This window comes from Festucalex cinctus, chromosome 6 (assembly GCF_051991245.1).
Source record: "Festucalex cinctus isolate MCC-2025b chromosome 6, RoL_Fcin_1.0, whole genome shotgun sequence".
NCBI lineage: Eukaryota > Metazoa > Chordata > Actinopteri > Syngnathiformes > Syngnathidae > Festucalex > Festucalex cinctus.
In genome coordinates, this window is record NC_135416.1 from 3,440,887 (window position 1) to 3,460,753 (window position 19,867).

General features: G+C 43.2%; 1 protein-coding gene and 1 long non-coding RNA gene across 12 annotated transcripts in view; one reads left to right on the plus strand and one right to left on the minus strand.

The window, feature by feature from the left end:
• LOC144020138 (uncharacterized) overlaps nt 1–10,733 on the minus strand; it is a 137,086-nt gene extending 126,353 nt beyond the window's left edge. For both annotated transcript variants that reach the window (XR_013283810.1, XR_013283809.1), the window contains exons 1-2: nt 10,471–10,733; nt 10,098–10,172 (exon numbers count right to left, since the gene is read on the minus strand). This is a non-coding gene — a long non-coding RNA (uncharacterized LOC144020138). The remainder of the gene's footprint in view (nt 1–10,097; nt 10,173–10,470) is intronic.
• fat1a (FAT atypical cadherin 1a) overlaps nt 10,587–19,867 on the plus strand; it is a 74,619-nt gene continuing 65,338 nt past the window's right edge. For all 10 annotated transcript variants that reach the window (XR_013283807.1, XR_013283808.1, XM_077523246.1 and 7 more), the window contains exons 1-2: nt 10,587–10,776; nt 13,498–16,769. Coding sequence is in view for 8 of the 10 variants with exons in the window: in XM_077523246.1 (XP_077379372.1) it covers nt 13,532–16,769 (3,238 nt within the window). In the remaining 2 variants the exon portion in view is untranslated. The remainder of the gene's footprint in view (nt 10,777–13,497; nt 16,770–19,867) is intronic.

Below are 19,867 nucleotides of genomic sequence, written 5' to 3' on the forward strand. Positions count from 1 at the left end.
TACATAAGACCTGGTATACACATAATGATTTTAAAATCTTCAAAGATTTTTTTTTTTTTAAGGCAGGGTCTTCCGTTTTTACTCAGGAAAACTCACTATATAGATACAGGATTTATACCCACCAACTCCTTCTCAATCTACACCTCAGGGCTTCTGTTAATGTGCGGTGGTGATTTTTTCACTTTTTTTGTGTGGTGTACTCTGATCATATATAACGATTGTATCTGTTCCACGAACCGGTCTCGAAACAATTCCTCCAAAGCAGATATCTTGCATAATCACATGCAACCTAACAAAGACAAAGCAGAACTTACTTTCACTACTGCATATGTTGCACTGATGCCTTCTGAGTTATTTTGGGAGAGACTGGAGATGGGAGACTTGTAAAATGGCTGCTATAATTAAAAAAAAAAAAAAAAAAAAAAAGACTTGATTTGGAAAGCATTTCTTGCCATCTGGAGAGCCTACTTTTATTTATTGACTACATTCAGTTCACGGAGTCATGACTTGGAAGATGTCGGCTCTCTACAAACACATTAATTGAACATTTTTGGTTGTAAATATTGGAACACATTTAATATTTCAGACCCACCCCCACCCCATTTCGAACAGTTTTCTGTACTAGGCAGTGAAAGAGCATAAAAAAAATGATCATCCAATTATTTTTACATGTGTACCGGGTCTTACTAACTAACCAACCGAAAAACTTGAACGGTAGACACTTGGCTCACTTTCTGCTCATCGTACCACCATCATACTTCGCTCCAGGCATTTTTCAAATCATTCCGATGGCTGACACGCTTCGTAGCCATGTAGTCGGCTCTATGGGAATTGCTGTCAATAGAATCTGCGCAAGGCTGCGCATCTCTTAGTGCTTTAGGCTGCTCCATTAACGATTTAGGGGAGCATTTTTTTTTTTGCAACAGAATAGCTACCATTACACACATTTAATAGCATATCTGCATGAACATGATGGTTTGCCAGAGGAGGCGATTATGCAAAATACTACACTAAGCAACCCCATCCTCTTTTGTGTAGCTGTGACAAGGACGTACGCGCAACATGCTAGTCACGTACATATTTCCGCACAAGCTCAACTTGTGCTCCTTTCAGGTTCTTTCATTTCATCCCGGGAGTGATTTTGACTTCCCCCAGATCTGAGGATCGGGAAGCAGCTTGAGGCCCCTATGGACATTCCCCTAAGCTGTCGAAATCTGAGCGGCCGCTATTAGATAAGTAAATGTACATACATAATACATTGCTGCCAGAAAGACTGTGATTGGCTTGTTTTTCGTACAAAACCCGCCGCCGAGGAGCATTTAAGTACTAAATGGTGTCTGCTATTTGCAATTTCATCTTTCTGTGAGAGGCAAGAGAATTGTGGCGGGGACGACAATGACATTCAAAGCACCCTAAATACCCTATTTCAAATATCAATGCATGAAATGCCACCTTATTTTAGATTGTTTTTCTCCTAAAAAAAAAAAAAAAAAAAAAAAGACTGTTGGGAGGATTATGAATTAATTCTTGTAAAGCTTCTACTCTTTTTTTTTTTTCACTCTAAGAAATCTGAATCGATTCAGTATGACATCAAAATAGAACAATCCATCCATCCATACCAAACGGTGTTGGTTCTTTCATTGCAATTGTATCTACAGTACAGTGAACCGTAAGATCCTGAAAGGCAATGTCAGGCAATTCAAAAGCACTCCAATTTCTCTGTATCACTGTCTTTTCAATACGTGTCCATGAAGGTTGTTTCCAGACCATGAAAAAGCGACAGCATCTGTTTCTGGCTGATATTGTAAGAAAAAAAAAAAAAAAAAAGACAAACTTTTAATCACAACGTGAAATGATCCCACCTCCCCGGGTGGCAGATGAGTGATGTGCGTTGGCATGAAGTGGAGCACGGCATCACATTACGGCAACCGGCGTTTCTCCACAATGGTGAGCCTCTATTACAAGGCTTTGCTAATCCATCCATGCAAATCCATGTCCAAAATGTGCCTTTTGTGCATAATCCCGACACAATTTATGTGGGATTAGGGAGTGTGGAGGAGGGGGGCATACTGAGGAAATATAGTACATCATAAATATCAATGTCAATGTGCTGTTCGATTTAAAGACCTTTAAAAAAATACATGCCAAGATATTTGGGGGGGTTGTGTTGCTTCCAAAATTCCAAAAAGACATATTGGTTTTAAGAGAACATGAAAAAAAGCCAGAATTTACATATTCAACTAACTGGTTATCTGAAATAAATGTCGTCACTCGTTATTGAGGTCAGATTAATATTATTATTTTTTTTAAATTAGCTGTAAGACATTCTTTTAAATATACTGTACATATGTTTCTTGCAAGAACATATTTTTACACAAACAAATCAGGCGTTTTTTTTAATTTTTTTTATGAAGACAAATCTGACTGCGATAAAACTGCAACGTTTCAAGAATCAAGTCATTTTGTGTAAGATTATGATTTAAGAAATTACAACTTTTTTCTATACTATTTAAGTATTCTTTGTTTTTTGCAACAAAATGTTTTTTTTTGTTTTACTTTTGTTGTTCTTTGTATTGAAATTTTACTTTTTTTTTTTTTTTTTTTTTTTTTTTTTTTAATAAGACTGTTCCAGCATTTGTCTCTATGCCAAAAATGCCATTCCTCTAGATAAATGTGTTTATTTCTTCGCAGATTATAAAACTCCACTAAAAATTGGACAAATTTTTTTTACACCACCAATTAAAAAAAAAATAATAATAATATATATATATAATCTGTAGACCGAGTTGCAGGTAAAAAAAAAAAAAAATGACGATTGTGCGACTGCACTTGTACGAGAGAGTTGACACAACAGATTCTGGGTCAGTCAGGAGTGCTGCAAAAAGCAGAAACTTTGATGATCAAGTGATTGCATTGTCTTAAATTGCAATTTTGATGAAAAAAAAACAAAAACAAAAAAAACAAGAAATCGTTTAGCCCTCGTCTCCACATACTCCTACAATCGGCTGTAATCTACTTTTGGACATAGCATACAGTGGGCAGTCATTATATGTTTAGCACACTCTTGTCAAAGATATTACTTCCCTCAGGCAGCCAGTCAGTCAGCGCCTCCTCTTTGAGACAGGAGGTGACTGGAAGAGAGTTTAAAAGAAAATAAAAAGAAAAGAAAATGGCAAAAGTTAAGCTTACGGGATTACTGACAGCCTCCCCCTGTCTTCTCCTCGCTGTCAGTTTTTAACGGCGTCTTTAATTTATGAATTTAGGCGCATCATTGATCTTCTCCTCTAACTTTCAGGCAGGAACGCAACCACCACCAGTGACATTCAGAGTGGTGCAGACTGGAAACAATATTGAAGTAAATTCGCTGTGCTTCTGAAATCTTCTTCACTGAGAAAAGAAGAAAAAAAAAAAATCCTGAAAACGGTGTTTGTTTGCCGCATTCTGGCATCAGTTTCTGCGCCATCTGTGCATGCTCCACTTGGTTGGTTTTTAACGACGGAGCAATTTAGTCCCAGACTGGCTTATTCTTATGTGGCACTTATGTTCTGGATCTTCTGTGACGGCTATTTTAAGGGAGTACGTTCCACAAGGAGGGTGGTGGAGATGACCACCGGATCAGGTATGGTGCTTGGTCCTGGCGTGTTCATTGGGGGATGTACAAGCCTAGACCTGCGGCATTTCAAGAACATGACTGGAATCAAAAAGTTTAATGTCTATTTTTTTTTCTTAAAAAGTATATAACGTATAATGGAGGAGTTCAAGTATCTTGGGGTCTTGTTCACGAGTGAGGGTAGGAAAGAGCGAGAGATCGACAGGCGTATCGGTGCAGCGTCTGCAGTGATGCGGACTCTGTATCGGTCCGTCGTGGTGAAGAAAGAGCTGAGCCAAAAGGCGAAGCTCTCGATTTACCGGTCGATCTACTTCGCAACCCTCACCTATGGTCACGAGCTGTGGGTCGTGACCGAAAGAATAAGATCCCGGATACAAGCGGCCGAAATGAGTTTCCTCCGCAGGGTGTCCGGGCTCTCCCTTAGAGAAGCTCGGTCATCCGGGAGGAACTCAGAGTCGAGCCGCTGCTCCTCCACGTTGAGAGGAGCCAGCTGAGGTGGCTCGGGCATCTGGTTCGGATGCCTCCTCGACGCCTCCCTGGGGAGGTGTTCCGGGCACGTCCCACCGGCGGGAAGCCCCGGGGACGATACGGGACACGCTGGAGAGACTATGTCTCTCGGCTGACCTTGGGATCCCGCTGGAGGAGCTGGTTGAAGTGGCTGGGGAGAGGGAAGTCTGGGTTTCCCTCGTAAAGCTGCTGCCCCCGTGACCCGACCTCGGATAAGCGGCAGAAGATGGATGGGCAGATGGATGGAGTATATAACTCAATTCAATAAAATAGGGGGGAAAAGATTTGGATAGTTACTCAGATTTCAAATTTATTCTTGTGAGATCACTACTTCTTCCCTTTAAAAAAAAAAAAAGTTTGACTTTCTTCTCCAAAAACCTGACTTAAGGACGTTTTCCACAGTGAGCGCAGATGTGGTGGAGAAGGTCCTGCCCACCTTACGTTTGACGCTTGGTCCTTGGGGTGTTTCCAGGAGATGTATGTTTCTTGCCCTGGGGGCATCTTGATGAAAAAATTTGAAGCAAACAAATCGGTTTATTCTTCAAAGAAATGTGACTATTTTACACTGTATGAAAGGATTCCCAAGGTTGAGTGTCACTTTGCATGCAAAGCTATACGCACTTGTCTATTTATGACAATTTCTTTTCTAATTGCAATGCGAGTGAGGAGTGGGGGGGACAAGGCAATTATGTGAAGTCTCCAAACAGGTTGCTCTACAGAGCTGTGTATCTATTTGTCATTTCTTTTGGTAATTAGAGGAGCTTCCACCAGTGGGGGGCTTTGCTACTGTAATCTCCTGCTTTTTTGCTGCAGGCAGCAGAAGACTTCACTTTCCAACTTACAGGCGACGCTTTGAATTCTTTATTATTTTCCATAAATTACTCTCACGTTGTTTTCTTGAAACTGGCCCTAGTGCTGGAGCGTCACGCGGATTTATCTGACGTAAATAAGAGCGCACTTGCGAGATAGCCTTGCGCTTCGTCTTCTGTCCGCTTGTTATGAACTGTGCTTTCGACAAGTGGCTCCGGTGGGGCTAACGTCTTCGCCACAGGGCCTGTCGTACATATTAGATTATTATAATCCAATCCCTCTTATTTTACAGTTAAAATCCGGCTGCAGAGTCGGGCGGCACAGCCAGGAGTGCCGCCTCGGCCTCGCCTCGGGCGCACGACAAGTCATCTGTCTTTCCCCTGATCTCCGGTTTCAAGTTGCCAGGGCGGGCGGGAGGTGGGTGTGGGGTGGGGCTTACTGCTAAAGGCATTAGTCACCGTGAAAAGCAGGGCATAACTCACTCAACGTGCCAGACATAGCCAGCTATGGATCTCTCAGTAAAGTCCCATTTTCCGTTGGACAGTACAGCTCTGATTGATTTCTACTGCGAAACAAAGAAGGTATCAAAATACTGCATCTGGATTCTACCACCCTTCAATTGGGGGTATGAACTTGTGCTAAAATATTTTTTTAAATAAATGGCAGATTGAGACACACACACAGGCCATTCATTGACTGACAGAAGGTTGGGGCAACCCATTATGCCAACGAAACAAAATCTGCAATGGAAATCCAACTAAAACTCCAACTGGACAAAAACAACGTCACAATCTTGACCAAACTTTCACACAATGTAAAAGCAACACCACTTGCTTCCATGTCACTGTCACAAAGACTGATTTCGAAAAGAAAGACTTTTGAGCATGAATTTTAGATAAAATGTGCAAACAGGTATGCTTTAAAAAAAAAAAATAAAAAAATAAAAAAAAAAGAATCGAAATGATCTGTTGCGCAAGTGACACCATTTGAAACAGTGAGAAAGATGACAATTTATAATTAACAAAAGCTCATAAGCATAGATTTTAACAACAAGGCGCAAGTAAGCTTGAGTTTTAAAGAAATACAAAGGAACTTTTCAACCTTGAGCAAATATTCTCATAACTCTTCTGATGAAACGACTTACAACCAGTTGAGGGGTTCTGTATTTTGTGGCACTAAGCAACTTTGAGGAGGGTCACAAAAATACTACAAATGTGCTGACTGCTTTACGGCATACACCACTAAGTTCATTTGAACATTACGTATGATTACTGTCATGACAGAAGCTGAAAAACAACTGAAGAAATGACAAGATTTGTCTGAGCAGACAAAAAAACAAAAAGTGAGGCTACCCGGATAAAAGGACACTCAAGGATCAACATTGGCCCGGCTTTCACTTGCTGACGTGAGCGCAAAGACAAAAAAGGGATTTTTGACAGACGCTGCCTTGGCTTGGTTCCTGCTGTACTAATAAGTAGCTGTTGATGCTCAAATCAAAATGATAATGATACTTTTAGCTATCGGAAATTTGTGTGGTAGCAATAAATAGCCATCAACTTAACAGTTTGCAGTTCCATCAGGATTTCACGATGTTGTGTGTGCTGGTCCTCATAGAAAATGCGGTCTTCCTTCAGGCAAAACATACCGCTTTTGTCAATATGGCACCGCCATAACAAATGAAAGCTGAAAGTTCTTGGGTGATTGCTTTAAAAGAAACAGAAAAAAGAAAAAAAATATGAGATTTGGTTGGGGAGGGATCTACACGATCTGTCGCAGAAGCGACAACTCTTGCGACCGTGCCACGATCAGAAAGATGCGGCTCGAACAAAAACTCGACCATCCATCCATCCATCCATTTTCTTGACCGCTTATTCCTCACAAGGGTCGCGGGGGGTGCTGGAGCCTCTCTCATCTGGCTTTGGGCAGTCAACGGGGTACACCCTGGACTGGTTGCCAGCCAATCGCAGGGCACACGGAGACAAACAACCATTCACACTCAGAAACACACCTAGGGACAATTCAGAGCGTTCAAATAACCTGTTACGCATGTCTTTGGAATGTGGGAGGAGACCGGAGTACCCAGAGAAGACCCACGCGGGCACATGCAAACTCCACCCAGGTAGGCCGGAGCCTGGACTCGAACCCGAGTCCTCAGTACTGGGAGGTGGACGTGCTAAAAACTCGACCATGCTTTAAAAGAAAAAAAAAAAAAAAAAACTAAACAAAATTGACACCACTTACAACTGTACTGAGTCATGAAAACATAGATTTAGTTAACTTGTGAGCGCAAATTTAGGCAACAAATGTGTGTGTGAGCAAACAAGATTTTTAACCAAAAACAAAGGAAATGAAAAGAATATAATTTATCCGGGATCCTACAAGATCTGCCACACACGACTTGCAACATTTCACAATACGTCCCCTTTATGTGTCTTAACATCTCCCTGAAACTTCTCCTGTTGTGGGCACAATGATTTCACCATGTGCATTTGACTATTTCTTCATGAGAAACAATGATCTGCTCTGTTATATGACAGTCTGGCCAAGGTTTTACAGGCAAACATTTTGAGAAATTGCAAGCTTAGCTAACAAAAGATGTTCATCGTTATTGAATTTCACACTAGCCAGATTTACAGGTTTGTCATAACGCTTTATTCCCGAAGGTTTTTTTTTTTTTTTTTTTACTTTTTAGGTACCGCACTAATACCACTTCATACAAAAAAAAAAGAAAGAGTCATCAAGTTTTTCTTCACAAAAAGAAAAGCCACCCAGGACGCAAGAGCTTCTGCTCAATGTCACAAGTTAATAAAGCACTTCCTGTGCTTTGGTGAGAGAGGAGGAAGGGGTTGATTTAGTGCTCCAGTGCAAAAAAAAAGCCTGCACGTCCGTCCATCATGCATCCATCCACGAGGTCCATAAGGCGGCAGGACGTGACCCCCCCCACCCCCACAGCATTGAGGAGCGCAAACACTCGCAGGGATCAAAGCCGAGGAAGCAGCCGCGGGCGTCACCTGACGTGAATTCAATTAAAGCTTTACAGGCGGATCAGAAGGGAAGGTGGGGGCGGGTCACAAAGCTCAACGCTGTCTCTTGACTAAACTGAGGTTGAGATGGAGGAAGATGAAACATTGAACGCCAACCCCCCCCCCCCCCCCTCCTCTACTTCCTCCTCTCAAGCTCAATAATTCTCCCACATAGGAGCACACACAAAGCCCCACAGGTCTTGTTGGTTGCCTCAGCCTGTGGGCAAATGTGATTTTAATGAGCCCCTGCCGAATGGACACGAGGCCCACATTCTCACGCCAGACCGCCGGCTCCAGGCAGCCTGGGCATTTTTTTTGCCGGCCACTTCACAGCGTGGCGTCAAACTTCAGTTGTACGCGCGTGTTGAATGAAGACGTTGGCAGATGTAACGCGGCAATATTCGATGTGACAGCAACAGGAGCGGTTTGAGGGAGGTGTCAAGACACACAAAAAGGGATATAATATAATTATGAAAAATTTACTTTTTAATAACTTGTTTACAAATAGTTTCAGTCTCTGGAGTGCCTGCACAACCATCAAGTGTGAAACTTTGCCAGAATGTTCAGGCAACTGTGTTGAATGACGAAATTGGCAGATGGAACGCGGTGTACTCTTCGTGCCAGCAACAGGAACAGTTTCTGGGAGATGTTGCAAAATTAAAAGAGACTTTTTTTTTTTTTTAAATGCCTTGTATACAGTTAGTCTCTGGAGCGCTTACCCACCCATCAAGTGGGAAATTAATCAACTTAATAAATCTCTTGTTGCCCAAAATGTTTTGTGTCATTTTTTCCCCCGAATTGTTATGTAACAGAGCAGCTCATTCTGACATGGACAATGCAGCAGTTGTATTCATTGTGCCGGAAAAAGGAGAATTCAATTCAATAAACTTGAATATAATGTTATATGACTAATTATATTGGATAAAGACATAGACACAGCACACTGTATTCATTGTGTCATAAACAGGAGTAGTTTGAGGATGGTGTCAGGATTATAATTAAGATTATGGATTTTTTTTTTTTTTAGCTATTTGGTGTATCCAAATATTTGTGACTCTGGAGTGCCTGCCAACTCATGAAATTAACAAACATGTGAGTCATTAACAATTTCCCAAAACCATTTGGAATGTTGCCGCAGTGGCGCTAGTTTATATAATTCCACCTCCACGCCAAGTTTGTCCTCCCATGACTTGGAAGAAGATAGGCTTGGCTAACAATCACCACTTTCAAGTGGCAGACAATCAAAGCTAAGACAAGCGGCAATGTTCTTGGATGCACAGAATAGCGTTAGCAAATGTGAAATTACGGTAAGCAGCAAATATTCAAATGTTCATCAAAGCTGTCATCGTTTGGGGGCAGTATGTCCACTGCATGTGCCACATCAGCTACACTAATTGACATTAGTTCCACCTCCATGAGTAGAAATGAAATCCATTGTTTTACTCTCACTCCACACTCTTAAAACACATTTTAAAAAGGGTGTAAAATGTTCTGTAATTTCTTATCCTTTTGACAAACTGGTGTCGCAGCCATATTATTAAATATTATGACTTGTCACTTGTTTTAAATTGTGAAAATAATTCATGTCCCCTTCAATGCATTAAATCCAAGTTGTGTGGTTTGCTTATTATGTTTTGGATGGACGAAACACAGCTGCTGAGGTAAGCCCATTGCAATACATACTGAGTAAAGTTGTGTACTTATGGCAATAAGAGAGAGAAATGTGTGAGGTCAGGGCCATTACTCAGACAGGAGGTGAGAGCTTTTTAATGCGTTCAAGGGCATCCTGATAAGCGTCTCCCTTTCCGCAACTTTCAATGTAAAAAAACATTTATAAGTTGAGAGGACAAAGACCGAAAAACCAATAAGTTTTTGTTTTCAATTTTCATATCTCTTCCTGTTAAATAAGCTCTCAAGTTTGGCATCACCTGCAAAGAGCTTAACAGATAAAAATGCAGTATTGCTCGCTAAATCATTGATGTAAGTAAGAAATAGCTTACGGCCAAGGACATTTGTTGCCATAAGAGGTTAGAAAATATACTGTTTCCACCATTAACAAGTTTGCCCCAGTTTTTTTCTATACTAAAGCAAGCAACCATTTAATGATGCACAATAATAAAATGCACAATAAGCACCAAAACACTCACCATAATGCAGACTCAGTTGGAACATCCAGTTTGTGTTTCGCTTATTTGTCCTCCCAGCTAGAAGCTACTTCGCACCTGTCATGACATGGAATTGTCATTAAAGTGTGTCTATTTTGAAACACTTAACACTAGATTCACTTCTCACTTTTTTTTTCTTCCTTTGTCCATTTCCAACAAGCTCAACGCGACGTTGTTCGACATAGGCAGTTGTCGCTTAGCTTGTTAGCTTATACTTACCTTCCATAAGCGGGATGGGAATGGAGAGAAATACGTTTTTTAGAACGTGATTTGTATTTTTTTTGTTGTATTAAATATATTAAATTGTCACTATCAAATTCATTCACATTTTAAAAAATAAATAAATAGTCAGTACCTTTACAAGAAGGATCACGTTTGATTTCTTCACTTGTTGCCAGAATGGAAGTAGTTCCGGATCATGCGCAGCGCGGAGTGATATCACAGTGTAGTGCGCGGCGGAGGCGGCAAGCGAAGGAAAAGTGGTGAGGAAGAGGAGGAGGAGGAGGGCGGTGGGAGACCGCTCGGAGCTGCCACCAGATGGATGATCGGCGGCAGAGTGAGAGCTCAACGTACCACCATGCCGACATTTGGACTACCTAAAGCACCCAGCAAACCTCCCAAACTTCGGGATTAATCCTTATTTCTTTAGAGGGGAAAAAAGGTACGTGGCGTTTTTTGGTGTTTAGTTTTTTTTTGGTCCTAAAGTTGTCCGGTTCCGTGCGCTATCGCAAGGAATAAAGTGCGGAAAAGTTGCGCGTTGGTCGCATTTTATGGTTTGGCGAACGAAATCACGGCGCTGTTGAGTTGAGTCTGAGTTTGAAGCAAAAAGTCAGTTTATTTGTTTTAAAGTAGCGAGTGGGGTTTTCGGACTTCGCCGTTTGAATACAAGCTCGTTTTCCATACGTTTGGAACACATTCCTCGCTCGGCTTGTTGCATGAGGTTGATGTTTTAGAGTTGGGGGATGGGAATTCAAACTACTTTTCTTCAAGCGCTTCACTTAGACACGAACTCAAAAAGCTTGTTTTAAAATGAAGAAAACCTTACATATGTCGCGTTCGCGTCCTTACGTGAAACCCGTATTTCCCCTTGTTTAAACTAAGATACTTAAAGTTGGGCTTTTTTTTTTTTCCTCCCTTATATCCCCTCACAATGGACGCCCACGAGCAGCAGATGGTTCTTTTGTACCTGCAGGCTATGTGGTTTCACATTTAAGGTGAACACTGATTACCCACACGAGAACGCAACATACACTAGTAAATAGCGCACGGCTCCCCCCCCCCAAGATTTTTATTTTTATTCTGTTGTAATGGTAATTGCTCCTGGCATTTTATGTGCCGGGGAGCTACTTTTATGACTGCACAGGGACAGCGAGATAGCGGAATTTCTTTATCATCGTGGCATAATTGATGGAGAGGAATAAGTCTGCGAAATGGAATACATTTGCATAATGGCATGTGTACGCAACGGTGGTTTATGGGCAATTTGTGGCGTGCGCACATTAAGCGAGTGTATGCATAAATGAGTCAACGAGTCACTAGACTGTTCCCCCACACACAAGGAACGTATGTGATGTGATCGCTTATCACAGCACACGTCACACCGTTTATGAAGTGCACATTGCTGAGGAAAGGGGATTTTCACACAGCATTGGGGAGTTGGGGCAAAATTTCACATCTGGATATTATGGATGTTACTGTGGTGTTTTAGTTCAAATACATGCACATAAACCACTGGGACAAGTTTTATGTTGAATACGATAACTAAAAAAAAATTGAACCTCAATGCATTCTTTTTCACATTTAGAAATGGTAATGTAAAAGTCAGCAACCAAAATTTTCATGAGGTGCTTTCACACATTTTTGGTCTGAATCAGGCGATGGTGTCCGTCTCCTACCTTGTCCGGGTTGTGGTCAGTTTAGAGGAAAAAAAAAAAATGTGCGGTGAAAGATATGAATAACAATAAAATTGGTCCTCACACCCACGTTTTCACAAAGGACCTTCAAGATGATCTTCAAAATTGGATGCCACATTAGCTGGCGTAGATTCCGTTTTGCCCTTCTGTTGAAGATGGAGTTTTCCAGTCTTTTTTTTTTTTTTTTTTTTTTAAACCAATGTATACATTAGGGAGATCTCAAAGCACACCACCAACTAAAATGTTACAATGTATATTGAAATGATGATCTTTCATCATCTCGATTTACTCACAAATGTTATTCAATGCATGGGCCTGTTCTGTTGAACATAAAGCTATTATTCCTTTTAGGGCTGCACAATATATCGAAAAAATATCTATCGCGATATGGTCCCATGCAGTATGCATTTTGCAAAGACATGCAATAAGTTTCATATGGAATTTTATGCTTTTATCTGAATTTGACCAGTCAGACGTTAACTAAAATGTGCACTGCCGTGCAATAGTTGAACATTATCGAGAGCATTTAATTGTTCTACCTGTGAAATCGGACAGTTTACCACAGCACAGCACACAGGATGGGAATCACTAGTCTAGGATATCTATTTAGGGTTACTTTGGGTGACCTCCAAATAAAAATGGCTGTTTCGAACCAAAATGGCTGACTTCCTGTTATAATGGACGTGTGCACCCAATTTTGGTTCGATTGGTGAAACAAGTGCTCGGGGCCATGTATTACTAACCTCCCCAAAATCCTCACAATCATCAAACTTTGATGCCATGTTGGCCCGACATGAGGTTACAAGCTTCCGATTGGGTTTCATTTTTCATTTCAATTTAATTTGTAGGTTGTTAAGACTTTTTTTTGTGCATCCTGGTGATAGACAATTTTGCGTCAATGCGTAGAACTGGTGTCCATGACTGATTTTTATTTTTATTTTTTTTAACTTTCTAGTGAGCCCTATTAGTTGTGATAAAAGTGTGAAAGCGTTGTTATAAATATTTATGGTAATTCTGACTTTACTACCTTGTTAGTTTAGGTTGATGGTTGACTACTTACAAAAGCCCCAGCTTATGATTTTTTTTCTTTCCATTGCTCGGTCCATTTCTTCATTGTCCTGCAAGCCAAAACGTGAGATATTTCAAATATGCTCCTGTTTGAGTGAAAAGGGAAAAAAAGGGGGTGAGTGATACAATAAATTAGGTACTGTAATACAGTGCACTCACAATGGGCACATGGAGCTATTTATTTTGCATGGTGGTTTGACAAACAAAATATTTATACTTGAAGATACATTCATTGAAATGAAATTACCCTCAATTCCCATTCAAAGCTTCCAATTTGGAATATTTGCAAAATTCCCATCCTAACTTCCAATGTAAATTTACCGGACATTTTTTAATCCTGCAATCCTAATCATGTCAGTATTTCATGTGATAACGTTAATCTGATGTTCCTGTTTGTGCAGGTGGTACGGCAGCGGCAACGGTGAAAAAGGTACGATGACGGGGCTGTGGGCGCTTTCGCTGGCCACGCTGCTCCTGCAGCTACTCCGGATGGCGGGCGCCGCCTCCCTGCACTTCACGCAGCCCGTTTACAATGCCACCATCTACGAGAACTCTGCTGCCAAAACCTACCTCGAGAGTCACATCAAGATGGGGATCTACGTCACCGACCCTGCCTGGGAGATTCGCTACAAAATCATCTCCGGGGACAACGAGAACTTGTTCAAGGCAGAGGACTACCTGTTGGGAGATTTTAGCTTTTTGCGCATCAGAACCAAAGGCGGTAGCACAGCCATTCTCAACCGGGAGGTTCGAGACCATTACGTGCTGTCTGTGAAAGCGTCGGAGAGGGGCACCAATATGGAGTGCCGCACCCAGGTTACAGTGCAGGTGCTCGACACCAATGATTTGAGGCCCTTGTTTTCACCTACTTCGTACAGCATCTCTCTACCCGAAAACACTGCCGTACGTAGCAGTGTGGCTAAGGTGACCGCGACGGACGCCGACATCGGTACGAATGGAGAGTACTACTACAGTTTCCGCGAGTGGACGGACATGTTCGCCGTGCACCCTACCAGTGGCGTGGTGACGCTCACTGGCCGGCTGGACTACTCTGAGACTAAGCTTTATGAGCTGGAGATCCTGGCGGTGGACCGTGGCATGAAGTTATACGGAAGTAGCGGTTTCAGCAGCACGGCCAAGCTGACGGTGCGGGTGGAGCAAGCGAATGAAAACGCACCCGTGGTCACCGCTGTCACCCTGGCTCCCTCTGACTCTGACACCGACCCCACCTACGCGATTGTGACAGTGGAGGACAGCGACCAGGGACCCAATGGGGAGATTGCGTCGCTGAGTATCGTCGCTGGCGACCCGCTCCAGCAGTTCAGGGCTGTGAGAACCAGCCCGGGGAGCAAGGAGTATAAAATAAAAGCGGTGAAGGACGTGGACTGGGAGAGCCAGCCTTTTGGATATAATCTCACTTTGCAGGCAAAGGACAAGGGCAGCCCACCTCAGTTTTCATCTGCTAAATTGGTACATGTCACTTCCCCTCAATTCAAAACGGGGCCCCCTGTCTTTGAAAAGGCCGTTTACAGAGTCAACCTGAGCGAATTTGCCCCTCTTCACACGCCTGTCGCAATGGTGACTGCTCTCCCAAAGCAGCCTCAGCTCAAATATGCTTTTAACCACAAATCAGACCGATTTACCATCAACCCCGACACCGGCTTGATCAGCACAGCGGCGCCGATCAATGCCAATGCGGCCGTCCGCTTCGAGCTGGATGTCACGGCCAGCGGCGGGAAAGCGGCAGCAAAAGTCATAGTGGACATAATCGACGTGAATAACAACGCGCCTGAGTTCCAGCAGACGTCGTACAGGGCCAGCGTTGATGAAAACGCACCCGTCGGGACCAGTGTGGTGACAGTGAAGGCGGTCGACCTGGACCGAGGCGAGAATGGCTACGTGACGTACAGCATCACCAATCTCATCCCGCAGCCGTTTGTCATTGACTATTTCTCTGGCGTCATCAGCACCTCTGAGCTGCTAGATTACGAGCTCATGCCGCGGATTTACAGTCTTAAAGTCAGGGCCTCCGACTGGGGATCCCCCTTTCGGAGGGAGGTGGAAGCAATCGTAACAGTGACATTGAATAACCTCAACGATAATAAGCCGCTGTTTGAAAATGTGGACTGTGACGTCACTGTGCCGAGAGACCACGGCGTGGGTGAGCAGATAACCACCGTGTCAGCCATAGATGCCGATGAGCTGCAGCTTGTGCGCTACTACATCAAATCCGGGGACGACTTGGATCTGTTTGAGCTCAACGCAAACTCCGGCGTGCTTTCCCTGAGGAACACGCTGAGCGAGGGCGAGGCGGCGAAAACGTCCTTTCACAGCTTGCGGATTGTGGCGAGCGATGGAGAACGTGAGACGCAGCCTATGTACATGAATATAACAGTCATCACTGCCCGTATGCCCGTCCAGGTGAAGTGCGTCGAAACCGGCGTGGCTACCATGTTGGCTGAGAAGCTGCTCCAGGGCAGCAAGGTCCACACTCAGGCTGAGCCCGACGACCACTTCATGGACATTCACTCCATCAACCGGTACGCGCCGAGGTTTGACGAGTCCTTCCCTAGTTCCGTGGAAGTCCGGGAGGACCTCCCCGTCGGGGGTCGCATCGCTCATTTGGGTGCCACCGACGCAGACAGTGGCTTCAATGGGAAGCTTGTGTACGTCATCTCAGGAGGCGACACAGAGAGTCACTTCTTAGCCGAAATGGAGACGGGCTGGCTTTTGGTTTATTCGCCTCTTGACAGGGAAACAAAAGACCATTACACGCTCAATGTCACGGTCTATGACCTCGGCATTCCGCAGAAGTCCTCCTCACGACTGCTCGATATCAAGATCTTGGACGCTAATGACAATATCCCACAGTTTTTGCAGGATTCCTACTCAGTCGAAATTAGTGAGAGCATCCCTGTGGGCACGGAAATTATACAGGTGGACTCGACGGATAAGGATCAAGGCAAGAACGGTGTGGTGAGGTACTCAATTTTGGGTGGCACGGATCACTTTGCTATTAATGCAGAGTCCGGGGTGGTGACAGTCACCAAGCCGCTGGATCGCGAGCTGCATCCGGTGTACGACTTGAAAATTGCAGCCCGTGACCTGGCGGAGAACGAGCCCCAGCTCGTGTCCACCGTGCCACTTAAAATCACTCTGGAGGACGTGAACGACAACCCGCCTAAATTTGTCCCCCCGAATTACCGCGTCAAGGTGAGGGAGGACCTCCCTGTTGGCACAGTAGTCATGTGGCTGGAGGCTCACGACCCCGATGTCGGGGCCTCAAGTCAGATCCGGTACAGCCTGATGGACAACGGAGATGGCAACTTCGAGGTGGACAAGCTGAGTGGGGCCGTGCGTATCGTGCAGAACTTGGACTATGAGACCAAGCAGGTGTACAACCTGACGGCGAAGGCCAAGGACAAAGGCAAGCCCATGTCGCTCTCGTCCACTTGCTTTGTGGAGGTAGACGTAGTGGATGTGAATGAGAACCTCTACCGGCCTTTGTTCCGCTCCTTTGTGGAGAAGGGATTTATCAAGGAGGATGCTATTGTCGGGACGTCCGTGATGACAGTCACAGCCGAGGACGAGGACAAAGGCAGAGACGGCGAGATCCGATACTCCATCCGGGACGGTTCTGGCCTGGGGATATTCACCATTGATGAGGAAACTGGTAAGTCATTTTCTGTTTGTCAAACAGAGAAGTGTTTGAAATACTCAGGTATCCATGATTAGTGTGAAACAATGAGGCAAAGGGAGTATTCCTGTTTCTGGTCGTTCTCTGTCTCGCGCTCTCGCTCTCGCTCTCGGACGCATTGGGGGCTGGGGGCCGGGGGAGCAGCTGCTTCCCAGACCTGAGCGGACATTCTTAGCAGTCACTGTGGAAGAACTGAGTTTCTCCCTCATTCAACCTCTTTTATTACCCCCTTTGTTGTGTGTGATAATCTTTTCGACGGTTTGAAATCTTGAACGATGGGATTCTTACGTCGCGGCTCGGCTGCCCAGTAATCATTTTCACAGCTGAGTCAAATTAGCTCCAAAATAAGCAGTCTGGAATTCCAGGAGTTCCTACAGCACCCACGCCTTCCCCCAACCTCACAACCACCTGATGTGGTTGTTTTGGAACTTGCTTGCTACCTCCTTAAAACCATTTCCTGTGTGGCAAGACCAGATTTCATGCAAAAGCTTGACTACCACAATTTTTTTTTTTTTATGATAATTGAACCAAATGACAGAAAGAAGGCTCAAGTAAGATGTTCAAAACTGATTGTAGAGAGGGGATGCGTGGGTCAAGGAAAAAAAATCTTTAGGGGCTCATAAATTTGGTGAGGGTCTAGATGAAGATACAAGACTGTACGAAGATTTTTAGACCAACATGAACTTTTTATGATCTTAAGAAATTGACAGATTGTTAGAAAGATTAGTAGTTTAAGTAGTTTCAGACCACCGAAGGCCAACTTTTTTTTTTTTAAATGATCTTTTGTAAACAGTAAATACTCTAATAGCGATACAGAGCAGATACAAAACTGCAAAACTACTTGTAGGGTGGTGCATTAGCCAAGGAAAATTCCTCCAGGGCCAATCATGTTGCCGAGTTTCTGGGTAGATGTACATGAATGCAGTACTGTGTAAAAACTCTTCGACCACCCATACGTTTTTATGATCCTTTGGTGAGGAGTAGGACTGATACAGATAGCAGGATGAAGTAAGCCGTTCATTACTGATTGTAGAGGAGTAGTGGGCCAGAAATGAAACTCTAGGGGCCTCATCCTTTTGCTTAGGATCTGTATAGAGATACACAAATGCAGTACTTTGTAAAGTCTTAGACCACCATGAGCGATCTTTGGTACATAGTATAAGAGATATAGCTAGCAAAAATCACATCAGATGTACAAAATGATTGGATTTATATTTTCAGCAACGGTGGAGTTCTGTGCTAATGTGACATTGTTTTTGTAATACAAATATACAGTAATAGCTGCCTAAGACTACAATTAAGCACATTGCATTCCAAGTTTTTCTGAATCCGTTTGTTTGGATTCAGAATTGGATACACGTGTGATTTCTTCCACCGGTGTTTTCCTTTGGGAAACGCTGGCTCTCAGGTGGGTATATTTAGCATCTGATGATGTGGGGAGGCCCCATGGGGTTTGTTGCGCGTGTCAGCTGTGGTGTGTTCGGCTCCCCGTCGTAATGCGGTATAATGTTGTTTTACGAGCGACCGGATAACCGGGATGCTTATGGCTCTATTGGTTTCTTCCGCTTTCACGCAACAGTTGTCCCCTGTCATAAGTGCAAAATTGATGGATGGCATGACATTATTTACACCTGTTGGACTAGTAATTCCAGATCCAACAAGCTTGGTTTGATCTCCTTCCTTAGACCCTGATGCCTATATTAAGTGATTATCAGAGGTACATTGATTAGATTGTCCCCTAGGGTTTGTCACTGATTATATCTGAGATCAGCATATCACTGAATGTGGCCGAGGTGGTAATGCATCCTAGAGGTTCGCAGAAATGAACGGTGTGGCTTGTTTGACAGGCAAAAGGCATATAGCAAGGGCAGCGGTGCACCGATCTCTGCTATATTAAGAGCCGCAGCTGCATCTTGTGGCCAAAATGTTTTTAAAATTGGTCAAAATTAGAAAACAGACACAAAAAGCGTGAAAATGCCACGACCCACACACCTTCTGTTAGACTGAAGGAGTAGATGAGTCTGGTTCCTGTTTCACTTGGCAGGTTACCTTCATTTCACGCTGTTCTACGACCTCACAAGTTAAAACATGGTTCATCAAAACAATACTGCTAATTTATTAACTCAAGAGGATTTTCTCTGGAAAGCAGTCTTTGGGTGCGTCATGCATATGGATGTTGGGCACAGATGTCAGTTTTCCACTCGTCAATCTGCAAATATGCTGATTTGAGAGGTTGTTTCGGATGCCTGTGTGAAAAGGGAATAGCTAATACTGTGCATAGTCCTGTTTTTTTTTTCTTGTGTGAAGACCACTGATATGTAATGAGGGGGGTTAAATTTCCTAGTTGGAGACTGTGAAATGAAATAATAGAAAACCAGAAAAGGGGTTTCAAGTCCTGATTTTTTTTTTTCAAGTTTGCTGCTCTGTGTGAGCAAAACAATCATAGAATGTAGTGTTGACATCAACCTGCACATTTCCCGGGTTTTGGAGGCGTTACAGAAGTGGAATGACTGCGTGAAAGAGAATAGTTGGTGTGATTTTTTTTTCTTTCCTTTTTTCTTTTTTATACCTGAATAAGCCTGTGACACTATATGACAGACATTTGAGCACAAATTTCCTGTTATATACCCACAATGCTTTGCATTTCATCATATTACACAGTAGCCTGAATAACGGAATACATAATATATTGTGAATTTAAATAATGGCACCGACCTGTTCTGTATATTGAAGCATCCAGGGAAGGTGCATGTTCGGGATGCAATGCAGCATAGCTAGCTAGCTAGCTAGCTAGCTTCACACTGTAGTGATAGAAATGGACCAAGTGGTAACAATTGCAAATAAACTTGGCTTGACATGACTTGTGAAGTTGTGAGACATATCTGTAAGAAAAATACATAAATATATCTCCATACAAGCCATTTTAAATCAGTGTTTCCACAAAATTGCTGCATCATGCATATAACAGTAGCGCTGGAACCTATATAAAGTGATTATTTGGTATCGTATTGACTCCCTTTTGCAAATATACCTTAATTCATTGTTCTGATTGGTGAGAATGCATCACTGAAGAA